This window comes from Lethenteron reissneri, chromosome 34, assembly GCF_015708825.2.
Source record: "Lethenteron reissneri isolate LAM-NWPU_2019-01 chromosome 34, ASM1570882v1, whole genome shotgun sequence".
Lineage (NCBI taxonomy): Eukaryota > Metazoa > Chordata > Hyperoartia > Petromyzontiformes > Petromyzontidae > Lethenteron > Lethenteron reissneri.
Window position 1 is genome coordinate 5,048,473 of NC_083812.1, and position 15,734 is coordinate 5,064,206.

Below are 15,734 nucleotides of genomic sequence, written 5' to 3' on the forward strand. Positions count from 1 at the left end.
AAACAAACCCCTCCCCCCCCGCCCCAAATAAAGGACGCTGTATGAGCAATGGTATTTTATTCGAGGAGGATATAATTTTTTTTAAGTCGTATAAAATATTAACATTTAAACCCCCGGTTCCGTCGGTGACGCCTTCCAGGAAGTGACGTCACCCTCCAGATTTCGCGCGTTTTTATTTCCCGCCATTTCGGGATCCTCCATCCTCCAGCCGCCGCCGCCGTCGCAGCTGAACGTCACCGCGCTCTCTTCATCTCGCTCCTCACGACGATTCACCGTCTTTAACTTAGCGTATCGGCTCTCCCGGACACACGACAAACGCACTCGCCAAAATGTTCGAGGCACGCATCCTGCAGGGCAACATCCTGAAGAAGGTTCTAGAGGCGCTCAAGGATCTGATCACGGAGGCGTGCTGGGACATCAGCTCGACCGGCGTCAGCCTGCAGTCCATGGACTCGTCGCACGTGTCCCTGGTGCAGCTCACCATGCGAAGCGACGGCTTCGACACCTACAGATGCGACCGTAACCTCGCCATGGGCATCAACCTCACCAGGTGCGAGAGGCTAACGCGGGAGACGGCAACAGCCGCGGCCCATCGCATTAACTAATACCAACAACTCCCACCATTGGCATCAACAGTAATAGTTCCACTGTTAATTACAATTTATTTTCACAGGCAATAGCGATGTTAATCTGTAGACGCTGCTTGCGAACTGTAGTTAAGTGTGTTGTGAATCGGCAGCTGTGACACTTATCACCTCGAGGTGTCACTGTCGGAACTGTCCAGCAGTAGCATCACAATAGCACAACCCATGCCAAACTTAGCTAAGACCATCACTTCGTAGACCTTCGTCAATACCAGCACCAACTTCACAAACCCCAGCACCAACATCACCAGTAGGATCAGACGAATACGTCATGGACTTGGCGTGAATCATGTTGCTACGAGCTCTAAAATCTTTAAACAGTTTGCCGAGGTTAAGTTAAAATAGTCTTCCATCACAGCTATGCTCCATGACCGCACATAACAGTACTTTGCGTGTGCATTTTATAAGTCAGTATGTGTATGATTACATACGTAAGTACAACGGCTTTGTAAAGTAAAATACTGTATAGTCTTGGGGGCGCAAGAGTTTGTACTTCACAAGAGCAATAGTATTTGTAAGAGCCATTGCGAGTTAACGTAAAGAGTTTATTATTGTGAGTGAATAATATATTTGTACGTGGTAACCACGTGTACTGTCACGTCCGACCACCTGCTGTGTTTAAGGGCTGCTCACATTTTCTTCGTCTATTAACCGTTCAAAGTTACATAAAAGGGTAGTTTGATGTTACCTTTGACGTATTTTGTTATTGTTGTTGCTGTGTTGTAATAACTGTGAGCAAATAAATAAATAACCGCGGTGCGAGTGACAGCCGCTTTGGCGCGAAATTGTAGGTCCGTGGCCCGCGCTTATTGTGTCACGAGCACTTCGCTGGCTTCTCTCTAGCTTTTGTCTTTGTTCACCTTACAGCAGAGGCTTCATAAAAGCTTACTGCGTATTCCGTATTTGGTTATAAGCAAACGCAACGGCACGTTTTTGAGTTAGTTGTACAACAACTCTATTAGTTTAGTGAGTGGTTATCACCCGATGAGTGTGGTTGCCACCAAAACGAGTGTGGACCACTCATCCATTGACGATATACCAAATTTTATATTCGAGTGCTTTATTTGTGTCGGGTTCCTGGGATTGTGAGCGTGTGTGTCTTGCCCTTCCTAACCTCTTGTCGTCACCCCTCCTCCTGCAGCATGTCCAAAATCCTCAAGTGTGCCGGCAACGACGACATGATCACCCTGAGGGCCGAGGACAATGCGGACATTCTCACCCTGGTGTTCGAGGCCCAAAGTGAGTTGCACATTGACATGACACGTGTTGATGAGCACGGTTCGAAACATGTTCAACGTAACGTCGTGAGAATTTTATTTTAATGTGTTTTATTTGTATTATTTCCCTTCTACGTGACTTTACCGAAAGAACCAAGAAGATGAATCCCTGCAGTCACGAAAGCTTTAAATCGAAATTAAATCAAATTTAAGTTCAACATACATACGTGCAGCATGAAACCCAAGTGTATACATTTGACAGAACACCCCTAGCAGACTCCCATCGATAGGACACTTCTAATTGGCATACATTGACAAACACCTCATCATCTGGTTGGGCACCGTCTAGACGACGGCTCTTGCGTTGACAGGACGCCTCTAGTGGACAGACAAAAAAAACGTCTCTTGTAGAATTACTTTAATAGGATACCCTAGTGGACACGCATCGATAGGACAGCCACCATTGGACAAACGTCATGCCCACCCCTAGTGGACGTATATAGGCGTGGCATTTCGAGTAGATTCGCATTGCTAGAACACCTCGAGTCAGCCGGCATTGACTTAACACACCGAGTGATGGGCACACGAGTAATATATCACGAGTATGGATTTAATAAATTATTAAATTGGGCGCTACGGTGGCACGACATGTTAACTACCTCGCCTGGTATACAGGAGGTCGTGGAGTTGATCCTGACCCTGACACCTTTCGAGTTTGCATTTGGGGTTTGCGTTTTTTCCCCGTGGTTGTATTGTGATGTCACATTGCGATATTTATTTGGATTGATGCTTTCTCTTTTGGGGGTTATAATAGATTTTTAATTTCCTCTTTTTCTTTTATTCCAGATCATGAGAAGGTGTCTGATTATGAGATGAAGTTGATGGACCTCGATGTAGAGCAACTGGGAATTCCCGTAAGTTGATTTCATGGTGTCATTGAAATGTAGAAAAATGTTTTTTTCTTGGTGACAGTAGTCTATGTATTCTTAATAACAGTACAATTCTGTTTTTTTTATTCACTTGAATATTTTTTCAAATGTGTCTGTCCACACGTCTGGTGTTCAACAGGAACAGGATTACAGCGCCGTTGTGAAGATGCCATCTGGGGAATTTTCCCGGATATGCCGAGACCTGAGCCAGATTGGTGACTCCGTTGTCATCTGCTGCACCAAAGACGGTGTGAAGTTTTCAGCCAGCGGCGAGTTGGGCACTGGCAACATCAAACTTTCACAGACCAGCGGTGCTGAAAAGGAAGAGGAGGCTGTAAGTGTTTGTGGCCTGTCTACCTACACATTCGTCAAAACAAATCCTGGTTCTCTTGACACGTGTTTGATATAGTAATAGGTTTTTACCCTTTCAACTGGTACAAAAACTGATACCTTTATACATGGAAACTAGGCTCTAAGAAAAAGCTGTCTCGGGTGTGGACCAATCAACTTCAAGGACAGTGCATATCATTATCAGAGTTGTTTCTTTTTGTTTGCATTTTGACTGCTTGTGTTGTGGTCATTGCCAACATGATCCCCTGTATAAAGGTATCAGTTTTTGTACCAGTTGAAAGGGTAAAAACCTACTACTATATTTTGCCACTGGTAAAGGAGATGTCTCAACGTGTTTGATATTTTAGCTTTTTTATATATTTACCTCGCTGTATTAAATATACAAGTGTTACAGTAAAATGAAAGTTTTTTTTTTTTCCACTACCAGGTAACGATAGAAATGAGTGAAGCCGTGCAGCTGACGTTCGCCCTTCGCTACCTGAACTTCTTCACCAAGGCCACCCCACTGTCACCCACCGTTACACTCCGGATGTCTGCCGATGTCCCGCTCGGTAAGTAAATGAGGTCTTGTGCATTACCAAGTCATCTACTCTGCACGATACTTCTTTCCACCTGGACTTGAATTACCAAAGACCATTCATTAAACTCTGCTTATAATGCTGTCAATTTGTCATCGTTGAATGTGTATTTACAAAAAGATTTTCTCTATGTGAAGTGTGGTATCAAAACATGAATTCACATTCATTTCATATCAATTGAGAAGGCACTAAAATGGGTAATGTTATGCCTGTTAAATATAACTGTTACAGAATTGTTTATAAAGTCTGCAATGTATATAAAGTGTACCTTTCCCATTAACTTTTTTGCAGTTGTGGAATATGGCATCGCAGACATGGGCCACATCAAGTACTATCTGGCACCCAAGATTGAGGATGAAGAGGCTGCATAAGTTATCTGTATGTAGCATTAATGCATTGGCTACTATAGCCGCTTATAGTTGAGTGGGCCATGGGGACGAGAGGGAGATGCATTTAATTGAAGGCATAGATAATATGAAGTTATTTAACCCAGCAATTATTGTATCCGTGTGCACAATTGTGTTTTCTTTGAAAAGCCCACACAAGCAAGGACACGCACAATTGTCTCTGCACCCCCTTTACACTGTCCCATGGGTTACGTTGTTTAAAAATACAATGACAATGCAATCTATTGTCAAAGCAGGAATGTATCATGCTTTGTTGCATGCTGCAAAATGTCACCGTTTAATAGTCCAGCCCTTGCTGATAAAATAAGAAAAAGGCCATGTCTACACTGGGGAATGTCGATATGCCTGGTATCAAAACCATATACACTTTTTTAGTAAGATGAAACTTCATTGTGGATTTATTATGCTCAATTGTGAAGGTAGTTTTTGGTAATTCTAGAAAGCTTGTTAGTCTGAAGGTTATACCTTTAAATTGTCGACATAAAGCGTTGTTAATATACACAAATTAATAAACTCTGAAAAGTAAGCTTGTAATTCCCAAATACTACCTTACATTTTTGTCCATCCTTTTGTATTACTGTTGTAGACCTGTCGTGTTTACAAGCTGAATAAACTTGTGAACTACAAAGTTGTGCTCTCTGCAACATTTTATTTTCACAGCCATTTTAACACATAAGCATACGTACATCATTTGTGGATACATCTTGAACACGTTTTTGACATGTGCTACAGTTATAAAATGTGGATTATGTGGTTAATATTGGAATGGACTATGTTAACATGGGCCTCTCAAAGCTTGTCTTTTTGCTTTTATTGTACTTTAATGAAATTCCCAAGCCAATGAAAATGTATTAATACTTTTGGACAATAATTTGGGCTGAAATTTTCATGCACGGGCAATGGCCTCAAGTCTTAATTGTGTCACTCAAACTACTAGTTTACTGTGTAACGTTTGAGCTCATTGTAAAGCTACACTAAGTGTTTCGTTCCTGTATTTAATGGAGTACAAGTGACATGGCGTTAAAGGTAAAATGTGATGACCGCTTCCTGGGATTATCTATAATGTACACAAAGTTTGGAACTGGTCTTGGATTTGGCCCAGACCTGGTCTCTATTTTTCTTTAAAGTTTATGCTGAAATATCAATACAGTATGTACACAAGTAAAAATAACCATAAAAACAGGCAAATACTTTACAATTTTGCAAGTTACGGTACCATTTAAAATACTGCTGGATTTAAGCAACAGCTCCGAATGAGCCATTTTAAGGTTATATTTTTTTATTGAAGAATTGTTTAAATAAGGAATCAATACAAGAGCCACTCGGGCAGTCTGTATTCTTTTGTCACCCAGTTTGGGGCCTGCTCGGTCAAGTGCGTCAGTGGCCACTTGCATTGATCTTACTGAATACCCTTAAACAACAGCGGACTCGTTAAGACGGGCCTGCTGCTATTATTCTAGGGTCTCCTTCAGAGAAACCATTGATTTTTGTTTAAAAAAAATTTGCTTTCAACTGGTCCAGTGGGTGCAGAGAAGAGCACTTCTGTCCTGAAACGTTTATTCTGTGCACCGGCTTTTATTTGGAGCTTGGTCTAGAATACATTACTACAAACATGGGCTGTTCTGTCAATGGATTACAGAGCGTATCTGGGCCCCAATGGAGAGGGCTTGAAGTGGTGTATGCATTGGTATTTGATGGGTCCGGCAACCTATAGCTCCGGAGCCGCATGCAGCTCTTCAAGGACTGATTCGTGACATTATTAAGGGCCACTGTCTCATTCACCACATGCATTGTGGCTCTTGAAACATTGAGGTTTGTTTTACTGAATTTGAAATAATGTATCTTGTTAATTTCTTTGCTGACCCCTGGTCTATGATAAGAATAGGCTCGGGTCTTCAGACCAAAAATACTGCCTAGAACATCAGCGGGTGGTGCTGGTGCCAGACTTGAGCATCAGCCGTTCTTGGTCTGGGAGAAGCTGATCTGTGCGTAGATGGTGCGCGGTAATGGCTGGGGCTTCGTGGCCACTGGTCTGGTCAGGTCCAAGGCTGCATATGTCACATCGCACGGCACCAGTTCCTCCGCCTAGGGAAAAAGAACATATACTTTTATTATATGCAATCCATTGTACTCTATGCAGATTATATTTATGCATCAGAGTAAATGTTTATTATTGACAGCGTGTCATGCAATGGGGATAATATCGGCACTTTGTCAATCCACCGCTGAATGACTCCCCATGCCGTGTGACTCATGGGGGAGACACTATACTTCTAGATTTCAAGCTTTCGTGACTGCAAGAATTCATATTCGTAGGTTTTTTCGGTAAAGTCACGTAGGTAAAAAAAATAATAAAGATTTAATTTAGTTATTTTCATTATTATTTTTTACCTATGTGACTACCGAAAAAAACCTAAGAGCATAGACACTATACTGTATTATACACTATTCCAACACACTTTTAATATCTGCAGTGGATTCAGGAACATGCAATCGTTTGCAGGTAAAGCGGTGGTGAGGTTTCCTCACCGATATGAGCCGTGGCTCTGGAGGCAAGTCGGCAGAGTGGGAGGTGGAGGGTTCCGGCAGTGTACACACACTGCTTCTGGCCACTGACGCTGTGAAATCACAGACACACAAAGCACAAATATGCGCCATGCTTTCACGTGGGTGATCTGTACGTACTGTATTGTTCCATAATATTGAGTGGATTTAAAAATCAAATCGGCCGACTACATTTTGAAGTTGAACATCGTGTTAAGTACAATTAAAGCTGCATATTTTGCAGTGACGGATATTGCGTCATATTTTTCTCATTTATACTTTTAGTCTTTTTCCTTCCAATTGTGCTCATGGCACCATGTCATGAGACAAAGTATCAATTCAAATCGTGCGTAGATCAGTGCATCACCCCCTGTGAATGGCCCATTATCACAGAACTGCTTATGAGTTCCCTTGCAGTGAACATTTTATCCACATACTAGGGGGCATACTTTCCCACATGTACTGCTATTGAGTCGTGTTTATACCAGTGAAATTGATATTTTTAGCATAGCAATAAAATGGATATCTTATTTTTTATATTTAAGCCAAAAATGTAATGGAACCCCACATTTATTGTACTGCCACATTTAGATAAGCTCCTCCCCCCTCCCCTTAACCAGTATTTAAGATCTTGTCTCTTGGATTTATCTTTACTTGATACGGTACATTTAGCTGTGGCGGTCCCACCTGAAGACAGAAACTTGTGTTGCCCCCGAAACGTGATTTATTTTTTTCATTTATTTTTATTTTATTATTATTTTTTACTTACACGACTTTACCAAAAAAACCTAAGTATGAATCCTTGCAGTCACGAAAGCTTCAAATCTAGAACACATTTATTGTGGTGGAGTTTTTTAGTTGTTAAATCATTGGTGATGGCCATCTAAGAACCTAGTTTTTTACACCGGTGACTCCAAGAATTTGAACCAAGAATCTTCAAGGTGATGGCACAATGCTCTAACCCCTGAGTCAGCAAGCCACCTGAAATGTGTATAGTAATTGTATACCTCTGTTTTCTGCAAATTTGTCTTGCAGGGTTTTGATAACCTTGGCACTGTTTGTGCAGGCTTGATGGTCACTCGCTGTGCAGCCGTTCACTTTTGAGTGGCTCCTGTCAAGACTGAAACACAAATCAATGGGAATAACTCGATTAGAAGAACATAAACCAGCGTGCAAATTTGAATAATGTTTGTGATAATGGCACCTTGACATGCGCTGGATTGAGTCATACCTGCATTTGCAGTCTTGAAAGCTTCTGGATGCTGCAATAAATCATGCAAAATAATCCTTAAATATTTGAAACTATTGTCATGTACACTCATAATGTTTTAGACAATAATACAATACTATGATGTGGAATAGTATTCTTTAGATATGCAGGGTTAATAAGAAATTAAAATCTGAAGAAGCAATTCTCAGAAAAACAGTATAGTTTGGATTACAAATGAATAAAACTGCTGTCTATTGGGCAATTTGTGGAAAGATAATTACGAGATTTAAAAAGGTTGCAAATTCTGAGAAACACTCACAAATAGCAATTTTGGAGACAGCTGGAAACACAAAGCAATAAATTACCAGTTCAGTGACAGATCCATTATACCCTTGTACAATTTAACAGTACTTACGATACAAAAATAGGGTGAATCAGCATAGCTGCTAAAAAGGAAATTAACGCATCGTATTTTTAATGTCAATGCGACCTGGACCTGCAGACGTGGAGCGGTGCTTCCTGGTCCTGTGTCGGTGCAGGATGATGGACAGAAAGAGCAGAAGGCTAATGAGTCCCAGACAGCTGACTGCCACCGTCAGAATATAGAGCTCTGCACAGGAAAAAGAGACGGCATGCTGAAAAGTAGACGTTTTATCTTTTTTTTCTTCAGGTCGTGCTATTGGTGTCATGTCCTGCAATAAAGTATCAAGTTGTGATCTATTATTTTTTCTACCTACGTGACTTTACCGAAAGAACCAAAGAGTATGGATTCCTGCAGTCACGAAAGTTTAAAATCAAGAATCAATTTGGATGTTTTGCAGAGTTATTCAACCAGTTCACGTTAGAAAGCAGCCCACAGCAGTGGATATCACAGTCAGACATCGTGCCGAACAACACGTGGTGCTACCCAAAAATGCATTAGATAACTTTTTGTGTGTCATTTTTCTTTTCATAAAAAGGCCAGACAACAAATCAAAAAAACAGACAAAGTTTCGCTCCTGGAAACAGTTTTCCCATGGGTGATTACAATTGAGATGTGAGGCGTCTGGAAGTAGCAGATGTCGGGCACACCTTGCGAGATAGACATTGGCACCCCTTCATTGAAGACCATTTCCTCAATGGAGTTGGGTCCTTTGGTTGACGGAGTCTCCGGGTGAGGATAGATGTTGGAGTCTGGTCTCAGGACTGTCAGTAAAGTGGATTGAACACAGAATGCAATCAGTATGTTGGCTTTATCATGCACATTTATCAGGAAGTCATTTTTAAAGGAATAATTTCGAGAGTGGAGAAGGTACGTAACTAGTAGCCGAGAAGTCACAGCTGACCCAGACAGACTCTGCTGAAATTAAGCTCTGCGCATACTCTCTCAACCGTACAGATTCTGTTCTAGTTATTTTATATCATGTTGTAGTATAAGCTCAGAATCATATGATGCAATGCTCCCGATTCAATGGTTTATCACGATTTAATAGTCGATGATTTTGTCTTTATCTTATCATCTTGTTTTAATTGTTTCCCTTTCTGTCAGTCTCGTTTGTGGTTTATTCCACTCTGGCCAAAGTTTAACATTAGCATTTTGTTTGTATATCATTTTAATTCATTGTAAATAATTGATTCTCACATGTGCAGTTGATTGCACGTATTGTGAACACAAGAATGTATTATAATTAATAGATGTAGCATGCAATGCCTACTACAGGCAGAGAGTTATGGGCCAACAATCAAAGTCAAACATTCCACGTTGAAATGAGAAAGAAAAACCTGTAATGTACATGGAAGTATTGTTTCATAATCCGATTCATATTGTCAGTTTTATGTAATAAAGAAATTATGCAGCAAATTATTTACGTAAATATATATACTGCCTTTGCCATACCTGTATTCCATACGATATTTATTTTAAAAATAAAGTCTCTTTGCCATTCCCCTTCTGGAAGAAGGCCTCCCCACACCGTGTAGGTCATGGGAGTTGTTTGACCACACTTCACCACCATGATCGGTGCGGGTTGGTGAAGAGGGGGGGGGGTCTAGGACCGGTTAAGATATCACCCGCAGCTGATGTGGACCCTGGCTGGCCTTCGAACTCGGGCGGCACGCGGTTCATTGTCCGGCACGCGTGAACCGTCGCACTGCGGCAGCGTCCTTCGCTAATTTTCAGAGGTTGGGACACTTTCGCCGACAGGACATCATCGGTGTGAGGGCCGCCACACCGCCTGCTCACGGTCCTTGCAATGAAGAACGCTGCACTACTGCCCCCCCCCCCCCCCCCCCACAATCTAGTTTTCATTGTACAGTGTATCATTTCCACAGGATATATGCTTTACAAAAAAGCTGTGAATCACCCCATTGATTGTAAAAGTAATGTGAGAGCATTCCTTTTGGCAGCTCTAGAGCAAGCGGGTATTTCGCTTGTGAGTCACTCATCCGCCTCGTGCTCAACAACACTTTGAATGGACAGCATTTCATCGCTGTGCGTAAGGATGACCAGATCCTTGCTATGACACAATTGAGGCTATTGGCCCAAAACCCCCCAAGACATGCAAATACATCTTAAATTCATGCAAGCTGCAGTAGCAATTGCACGTCCGATTCGCAATATTGTACGCGAATTAAATTGTACAAATACGTTTTGTGTTGAAGTCTCTCAAGCTGCAAGGTAGATCGAGCGTTAGTCCTCATGGCTCCGTTTATACATTATAATTATACTACGGGCTTTTACATGGACGACTGCTCATCAGAAGTGGTACAAAAAAATCTTAAAATATACCAATTAGATACAGTAATATCGATTGACAACGGTTGGTATCCTAAGGGACAAGATACACTTGGGCAATTTCAGGAAAATCGTTGCCAGCATTCATCACTGGCAAATGGGTACTGCACCACTCTCTCGTTTAAAATGAGCGTTTCAAAATCTGGACAAATCTGATTGTAACCCCCCCCCCCTCGCAATACATTTGGACAGCAACGTCCAAAACGATTAGCAAAGATCACACGATGACTCAAAAGTTGTGTGCTTTGCAAACCGATCATTTTTCATGAAGCACAACCTCCGTTTCCATTGGTTAGACACAAATCTATTCTTTGTGGCATTGCGGTACCATGTTGCCAAAGTTCCCCACAACAAAACACGCATTTCAGGCGACATCTGTGCCAGTGACGACATTTGCCCCCTCGCACAAAACGGCCTTAAGAATGCGCTCACTGGTGCACCATCAAACGCGTTCACCTCTGAGTTTCACCTCTGCCGAGGCATTGAGAACCTCGTCTTCCCAGCCGCTCGTGACCACGCATCGATATGTCCCCACGTCAGCTCGCACTGCCGGGGAGAGGCTCAGCGACAACGCGAGGAGCGATGGGTCCCAACTCAAGTCCAGGCCACCAGTTCTCTGCCTCTCTCGAAACTCCTCGGCGACTTTGAGTTTTCCTCGCCGGTCTCGACGTGCAATCTCCACCTCTGACCCATCGACGCCTGCCAGCAGCCACTGTACGACCAGCTCATGGGAGTGATCGACGGGCCGAGCTGTGGCTGAGTTCACTTGCTTGGATACTTCAAGCCTTGTTGAGATTCCACGAGTTGGGCGTGCGTGTTCTGGCGGTGGTGGTGGTGGTTTGGTTTTTGTTGTTGTTGTTGTTGTTGTTCTAAAGGTGGGTTGAGTGGGAACGACCATGAGTTTATTATGGGTTTCAGTTGTTTTTTGGGGTGTTAAATGGCCTGGAGTTTTAATGAGTGGTTTCTTGTGGTCGGAGCCTTTTCTCTCAGGGACTTGTCGCGTGGGCTGCTTCTTGTCTGGATGTGCATGTGCAGGAGGTTTTGGTTTTAATTGTCCAGTCTTATTTGTGTTGTCTGTGCGATTTAATCGCCCCAGATTTGAATCGGCTGCTTTAACCATCGTCAAGACATTTCCAATCGTCGTTCTCTGGCGTGAGCTCACCTGAGTAGGCTGCACCGGCTCCAAAATGTTGTCACTGGTTCCAGTAAGGACGTGCATTTTTTTAGTTGGCTCATTTTCCGTTTCGTCTTTGACATCCGTTTCGCCCAAGGTGACCTCCAGCGGTGGATTTTGTAAAGGTGTTTTCAAGGTGGCATGAGCTTGAGCAGTGATTTTACGACCCGGTTTGTTTCCACGTTCTTGTGGCTTATTTGTCCTCGTTCCTTTCTGCGTTGCTCGAGAGAGGCCAAGATTCGTGCCTAACCTCGAATTGTTCTGGTGAATTGTGTCAGTGGCAACGCTTTCTGTGGACTTTTCAGCGCTTGATATTCTTCTCACTGGTTTAGTGTGGTCTTTGGTAAGACGAGACGATGCCGCTTGTTGGTCTGGGTCATGCTGCGATGTTGTGTTCCGGTTTTGGACCTTCACAGCTGGAGATTGTGTTGACTTAGAGGGCAGGGAAGCCTTTTCGTTTGTTTGATGTTGGCCGATTCGCTGGGTTTGTGTCTCCGAGCTATGCTCTGCTGTTTTAACTGGCCCCTTGTGTTTTGGTTTTTCACTGTTTGGCTTTGTTTGATTGTGATGTTGATTTGCAATCAGAGCAGTTTGCTTTGGTTGGCTCAGTCTTGGTGTTTTTTCAAACTTCGTCAATCTGGGGTTCTTCGCGGGCAGTTTAGGTGATCCTGGTCTTGCCCCTTGTTCAACCTTCTTAGCAGCCTGGCTGGATGTCTGGTTCGATTGCTTTGATCTGTAAGTCAGTGTAAGTGACTTGGTCCGATTTTCCGGCATCTTCTTGCGAACCCCAACCACCGAAGTAGTGCGTGAAGCAGAATGCAGCAGCGTTGCGTTTGAAACGTCCACAGCTTTGTTCGCGGGCTTCCCTTGTTTGCGTTCCTTGCCGTGTTCCGCGAGTTTGGTTTTATCCAAATTCTGGTCATCCTCCGTCGAATTGTCGAGAGTTTTAGAGATCAACCGAGGTATCTTAGCGTTCGGTGTCTTAGCTCGCCTTGTCCTGGCTCTGCCAAGCATTGGTTTAAGCTGCGATGCTCTTGCGAGGCTTTTTGCGGCATCTCCTTGGAGTCCCGTTGGTGGAGACTCGCCGATCAAAATCTCCAAGTCTCTTTGTTCAGAAGGTGGCGGCCTTCGACTTTCAACCGGAGTGGGATTTGCAGTGCCGTCGATGCCTTTCGCTTGGACATTGGGTGGGGTCTCGTTCTTAGTTTTGCTGCTCGGCTTCGACTGGCTTTGAGCCTTGTGAGATGGCGCGGTAGAGTAATTCACCGCCCGGCTAAGGTCTGGATGATTTCTGTCGCTCGGAGCACGAAGGTCTGGCGTTACTGGCGTGCTTGGTTTCACTGAACAAACAATCCAGACCGTCTCGCCTTCCATGTGGACACTCGCTTGTGGTTGCGCTATTACATGCACCGCCAGAGCATTGCACGAGCCTGGGAGTGGTGAAACAAGCCATCAAATGCACGATTTAACGGAGTAAACACAAGTACAATGGTGCATTGATAAATGAGAGTGCAACACGGAAAATGGAACAACGCGGAAACGTTCGCTATAATGTGTTGAGAAGTGCAAGCTTGGATATATATTGGAGAGAGAAAGAGAAACTCATGGATGAGAGAGCATATGCAAATTTTAGGGATCATATTGACTTTTGAGCAAAATTAGGGCTTGGGTAGGATACATTGCTGTTGACCAGTATAAAGGGATCTTATCTTATATTTAAATTTGTAGCGCCTTATTCCAAGGTGCTTTACAGCAAATATAAAATTGTACATGAAATGATAGTGGTTGAGATAAAGAGTGCATGGTTATTAATAGTGGTGGTGTAGTAACGGTGACGGTTACGAGAGCAGGTGTGAGAGTTTGAGGAGGGGTTGGGATGATGCTCGGTGGACAAGCCTGGTGATGGAACAGCAGCCAAATGATGGAATGCTTCTGAGAAAAATGTGAGGGATGGTGATTGGCTTGATCTAGCAGTGGATCGACGGCGGCCGATGACGATGACATTAACAAAGCATTGGCATTAAAAAAATACTCTACTGTCAAAGATTATCTGGGTTTTTTTTAATTTAGTGATATTAAGTTCCAGATTTATAGCAGCATGTTAAACGTCATTTCGTGTACTTTTAGATTATTAACGTTGCGTACAAACAAACACAAAGATCTAAATGCCAAATGTGACGCACATCACATGCACAGCAACATTTGAAAAAACCCAACGAACTTTGATGTCAGCACCAATGTCCTAAAATGGTGTCACACACTGAGCCGAGGCAACGCTGTGAGAGTGAGGATTGTTTATACTTTTAATGGATTCTTTTCTTCTTAACGGTGAGAATTCTAGCTTCGCCGGCATTAATATAACACTTACTCATTAAGCATGTAAGAAAAAAAAATATGCAGCAACTTACCCAAACACAAGCAGAAGACGGCTGTCACCAAACCGTAGTCCATGTTCGACATGATTGAGCTTCAGCGGCCAAAACTCGCGTCTTTCTCTCTCTCACTCTCTGCTGCCTCTCGCGCCGTCACTTACTGAAGACGGTGCAGTCAATCCTTTTTTTATTTTTTTGTCCCCTTTCAGACTGGCTGGCTGGTCAAACTCCCGCTCCACCCTCCGTGTGGCTTCCCGTCTGAAAGTTTAAGGAAGCCTGGCTTCCTTTTCCCCAAACACGGCGTGCTCTGGTGCGGCACCATTGTTTGACGGCACGGCCGAGTTTGTCTGCTGACAATGCAGCCCAGAGGAATTCCACTGGGAGAGCGCGTTGGTTAGTCACGCACTCCGGTCACGCACTCGCAAGCCGTGCAAGCTCGCTCCGAGCACACTTGCTCGTTTGGTTTTCAAGGAGTTTTGTGAATGCGTTCATATAGTTGTACTCTGCATCAATAGATAGTGTCGTCAGCCTGGCCTCCTTAACGATTTGGCTTTGGAATGTTTAAACCCCCCCCCCCCAAACACCACATCAGATTTTTTGTTTACCATAGAACATTGTGTTTTCCACGTTCATTTAAAATATTCGTATTATTCGTTTGCAGTAGTATATATGTTCGATATCTTATCGACCATCATTCTTGACATAATGAAATAATGCAAATGAAACATTTAGTGTGTGTGATGTAATTCTTGATTAATTATTATGTCAACACTATCGGAGATAGAGAACGACTCAGAGGCACGAGGTGGGAGAGGCACGAGGCAGTGAGTCGTAGCTACATTTCCCCGAAGCTCTGTGGTCCTGTATATATTAAGATGTTTTCAGCCAATTAATGAGTGGGTTTTTTTGGTTACAAATTCGATTAAACTGTTGCTGGATAAGACAATTACAATACGTTATACTGTTCACCAATAAATGTGCTTCTTTAAAACACACGTGAAAAACGAATATGATGGCACCGTGGCTAGCGCACTGCACTATTAACCCATCTAGACCTGAGGTTGATTCCTGGCCACAGCTAACATCAGTGGTGAGTGATATCTCTGAATTGTCATGAGCACCCCTTAACGAACCTGCGCTGATCAGTGTGATGAAGTTATGCTAAAACAACCATAGCAATAAATGCATTTGTGATGAGACCTTTACCCAGCCGTGGCTTGTAAAGACTGTACATTATAGAAGTTAACGCTGTCGTATACTTGCACAGTAACTTTAAGGACGGGCAGCATATGAAAACATCACGAATGACAACTTCTCAATCAGTTCTAAGAAATGCTGTACATTTAGTGGTTCGTGGAATCATAACACTGCAGTGATTCGAAGGCAAGGCAGAATGCTCGCGTTGACGTGGGTGTCTCGTTGTGCGATTGAACAATCGCGACCCTTTGACAACGCGTTGCCAGAGAACGTCTCAACTCGAACGTCGTTGGGCTGTTGGAGGGCGCGATTATATATTTATTTATACTCCCTTGTTT

General features: G+C 43.2%; 2 protein-coding genes across 3 annotated transcripts; one reads left to right on the forward strand and one right to left on the reverse strand.

Annotated features, from left to right (window-relative positions):
* The first annotated feature begins 161 nt into the window (after positions 1 to 161).
* PCNA (proliferating cell nuclear antigen) lies at positions 162 to 4,754 on the forward strand. The gene is made up of 6 exons (XM_061565064.1): positions 162 to 550; positions 1,786 to 1,883; positions 2,708 to 2,775; positions 2,930 to 3,124; positions 3,569 to 3,692; positions 4,011 to 4,754. Exons 1-6 carry the CDS (start codon positions 330 to 332, stop codon positions 4,088 to 4,090), a joined length of 786 nt encoding a protein of 261 aa, XP_061421048.1. The 5' UTR covers positions 162 to 329; the 3' UTR covers positions 4,091 to 4,754.
* Positions 4,755 to 4,765: 11 nt separating this feature from the next.
* On the reverse strand, positions 4,766 to 14,393 carry LOC133350579 (nascent polypeptide-associated complex subunit alpha, muscle-specific form-like). 2 transcript variants are annotated; one of them, XM_061565061.1, is made up of 9 exons: positions 14,236 to 14,393; positions 11,110 to 13,257; positions 8,952 to 9,065; positions 8,377 to 8,490; positions 8,200 to 8,220; positions 7,902 to 7,932; positions 7,678 to 7,790; positions 6,656 to 6,744; positions 4,766 to 6,211 (listed from the first exon to the last, which is right to left on the reverse strand). In XM_061565061.1, exons 1-9 carry the CDS (start codon positions 14,285 to 14,287, stop codon positions 6,080 to 6,082), a joined length of 2,814 nt encoding a protein of 937 aa, XP_061421045.1. In that variant the 5' UTR covers positions 14,288 to 14,393; the 3' UTR covers positions 4,766 to 6,079. The 2 variants fall into 2 exon arrangements, with proteins under 2 accessions (XP_061421045.1, XP_061421047.1); XM_061565063.1 differs by lacking the exon at positions 8,200 to 8,220.
* Between the last annotated feature and the right edge of the window lie 1,341 nt (positions 14,394 to 15,734).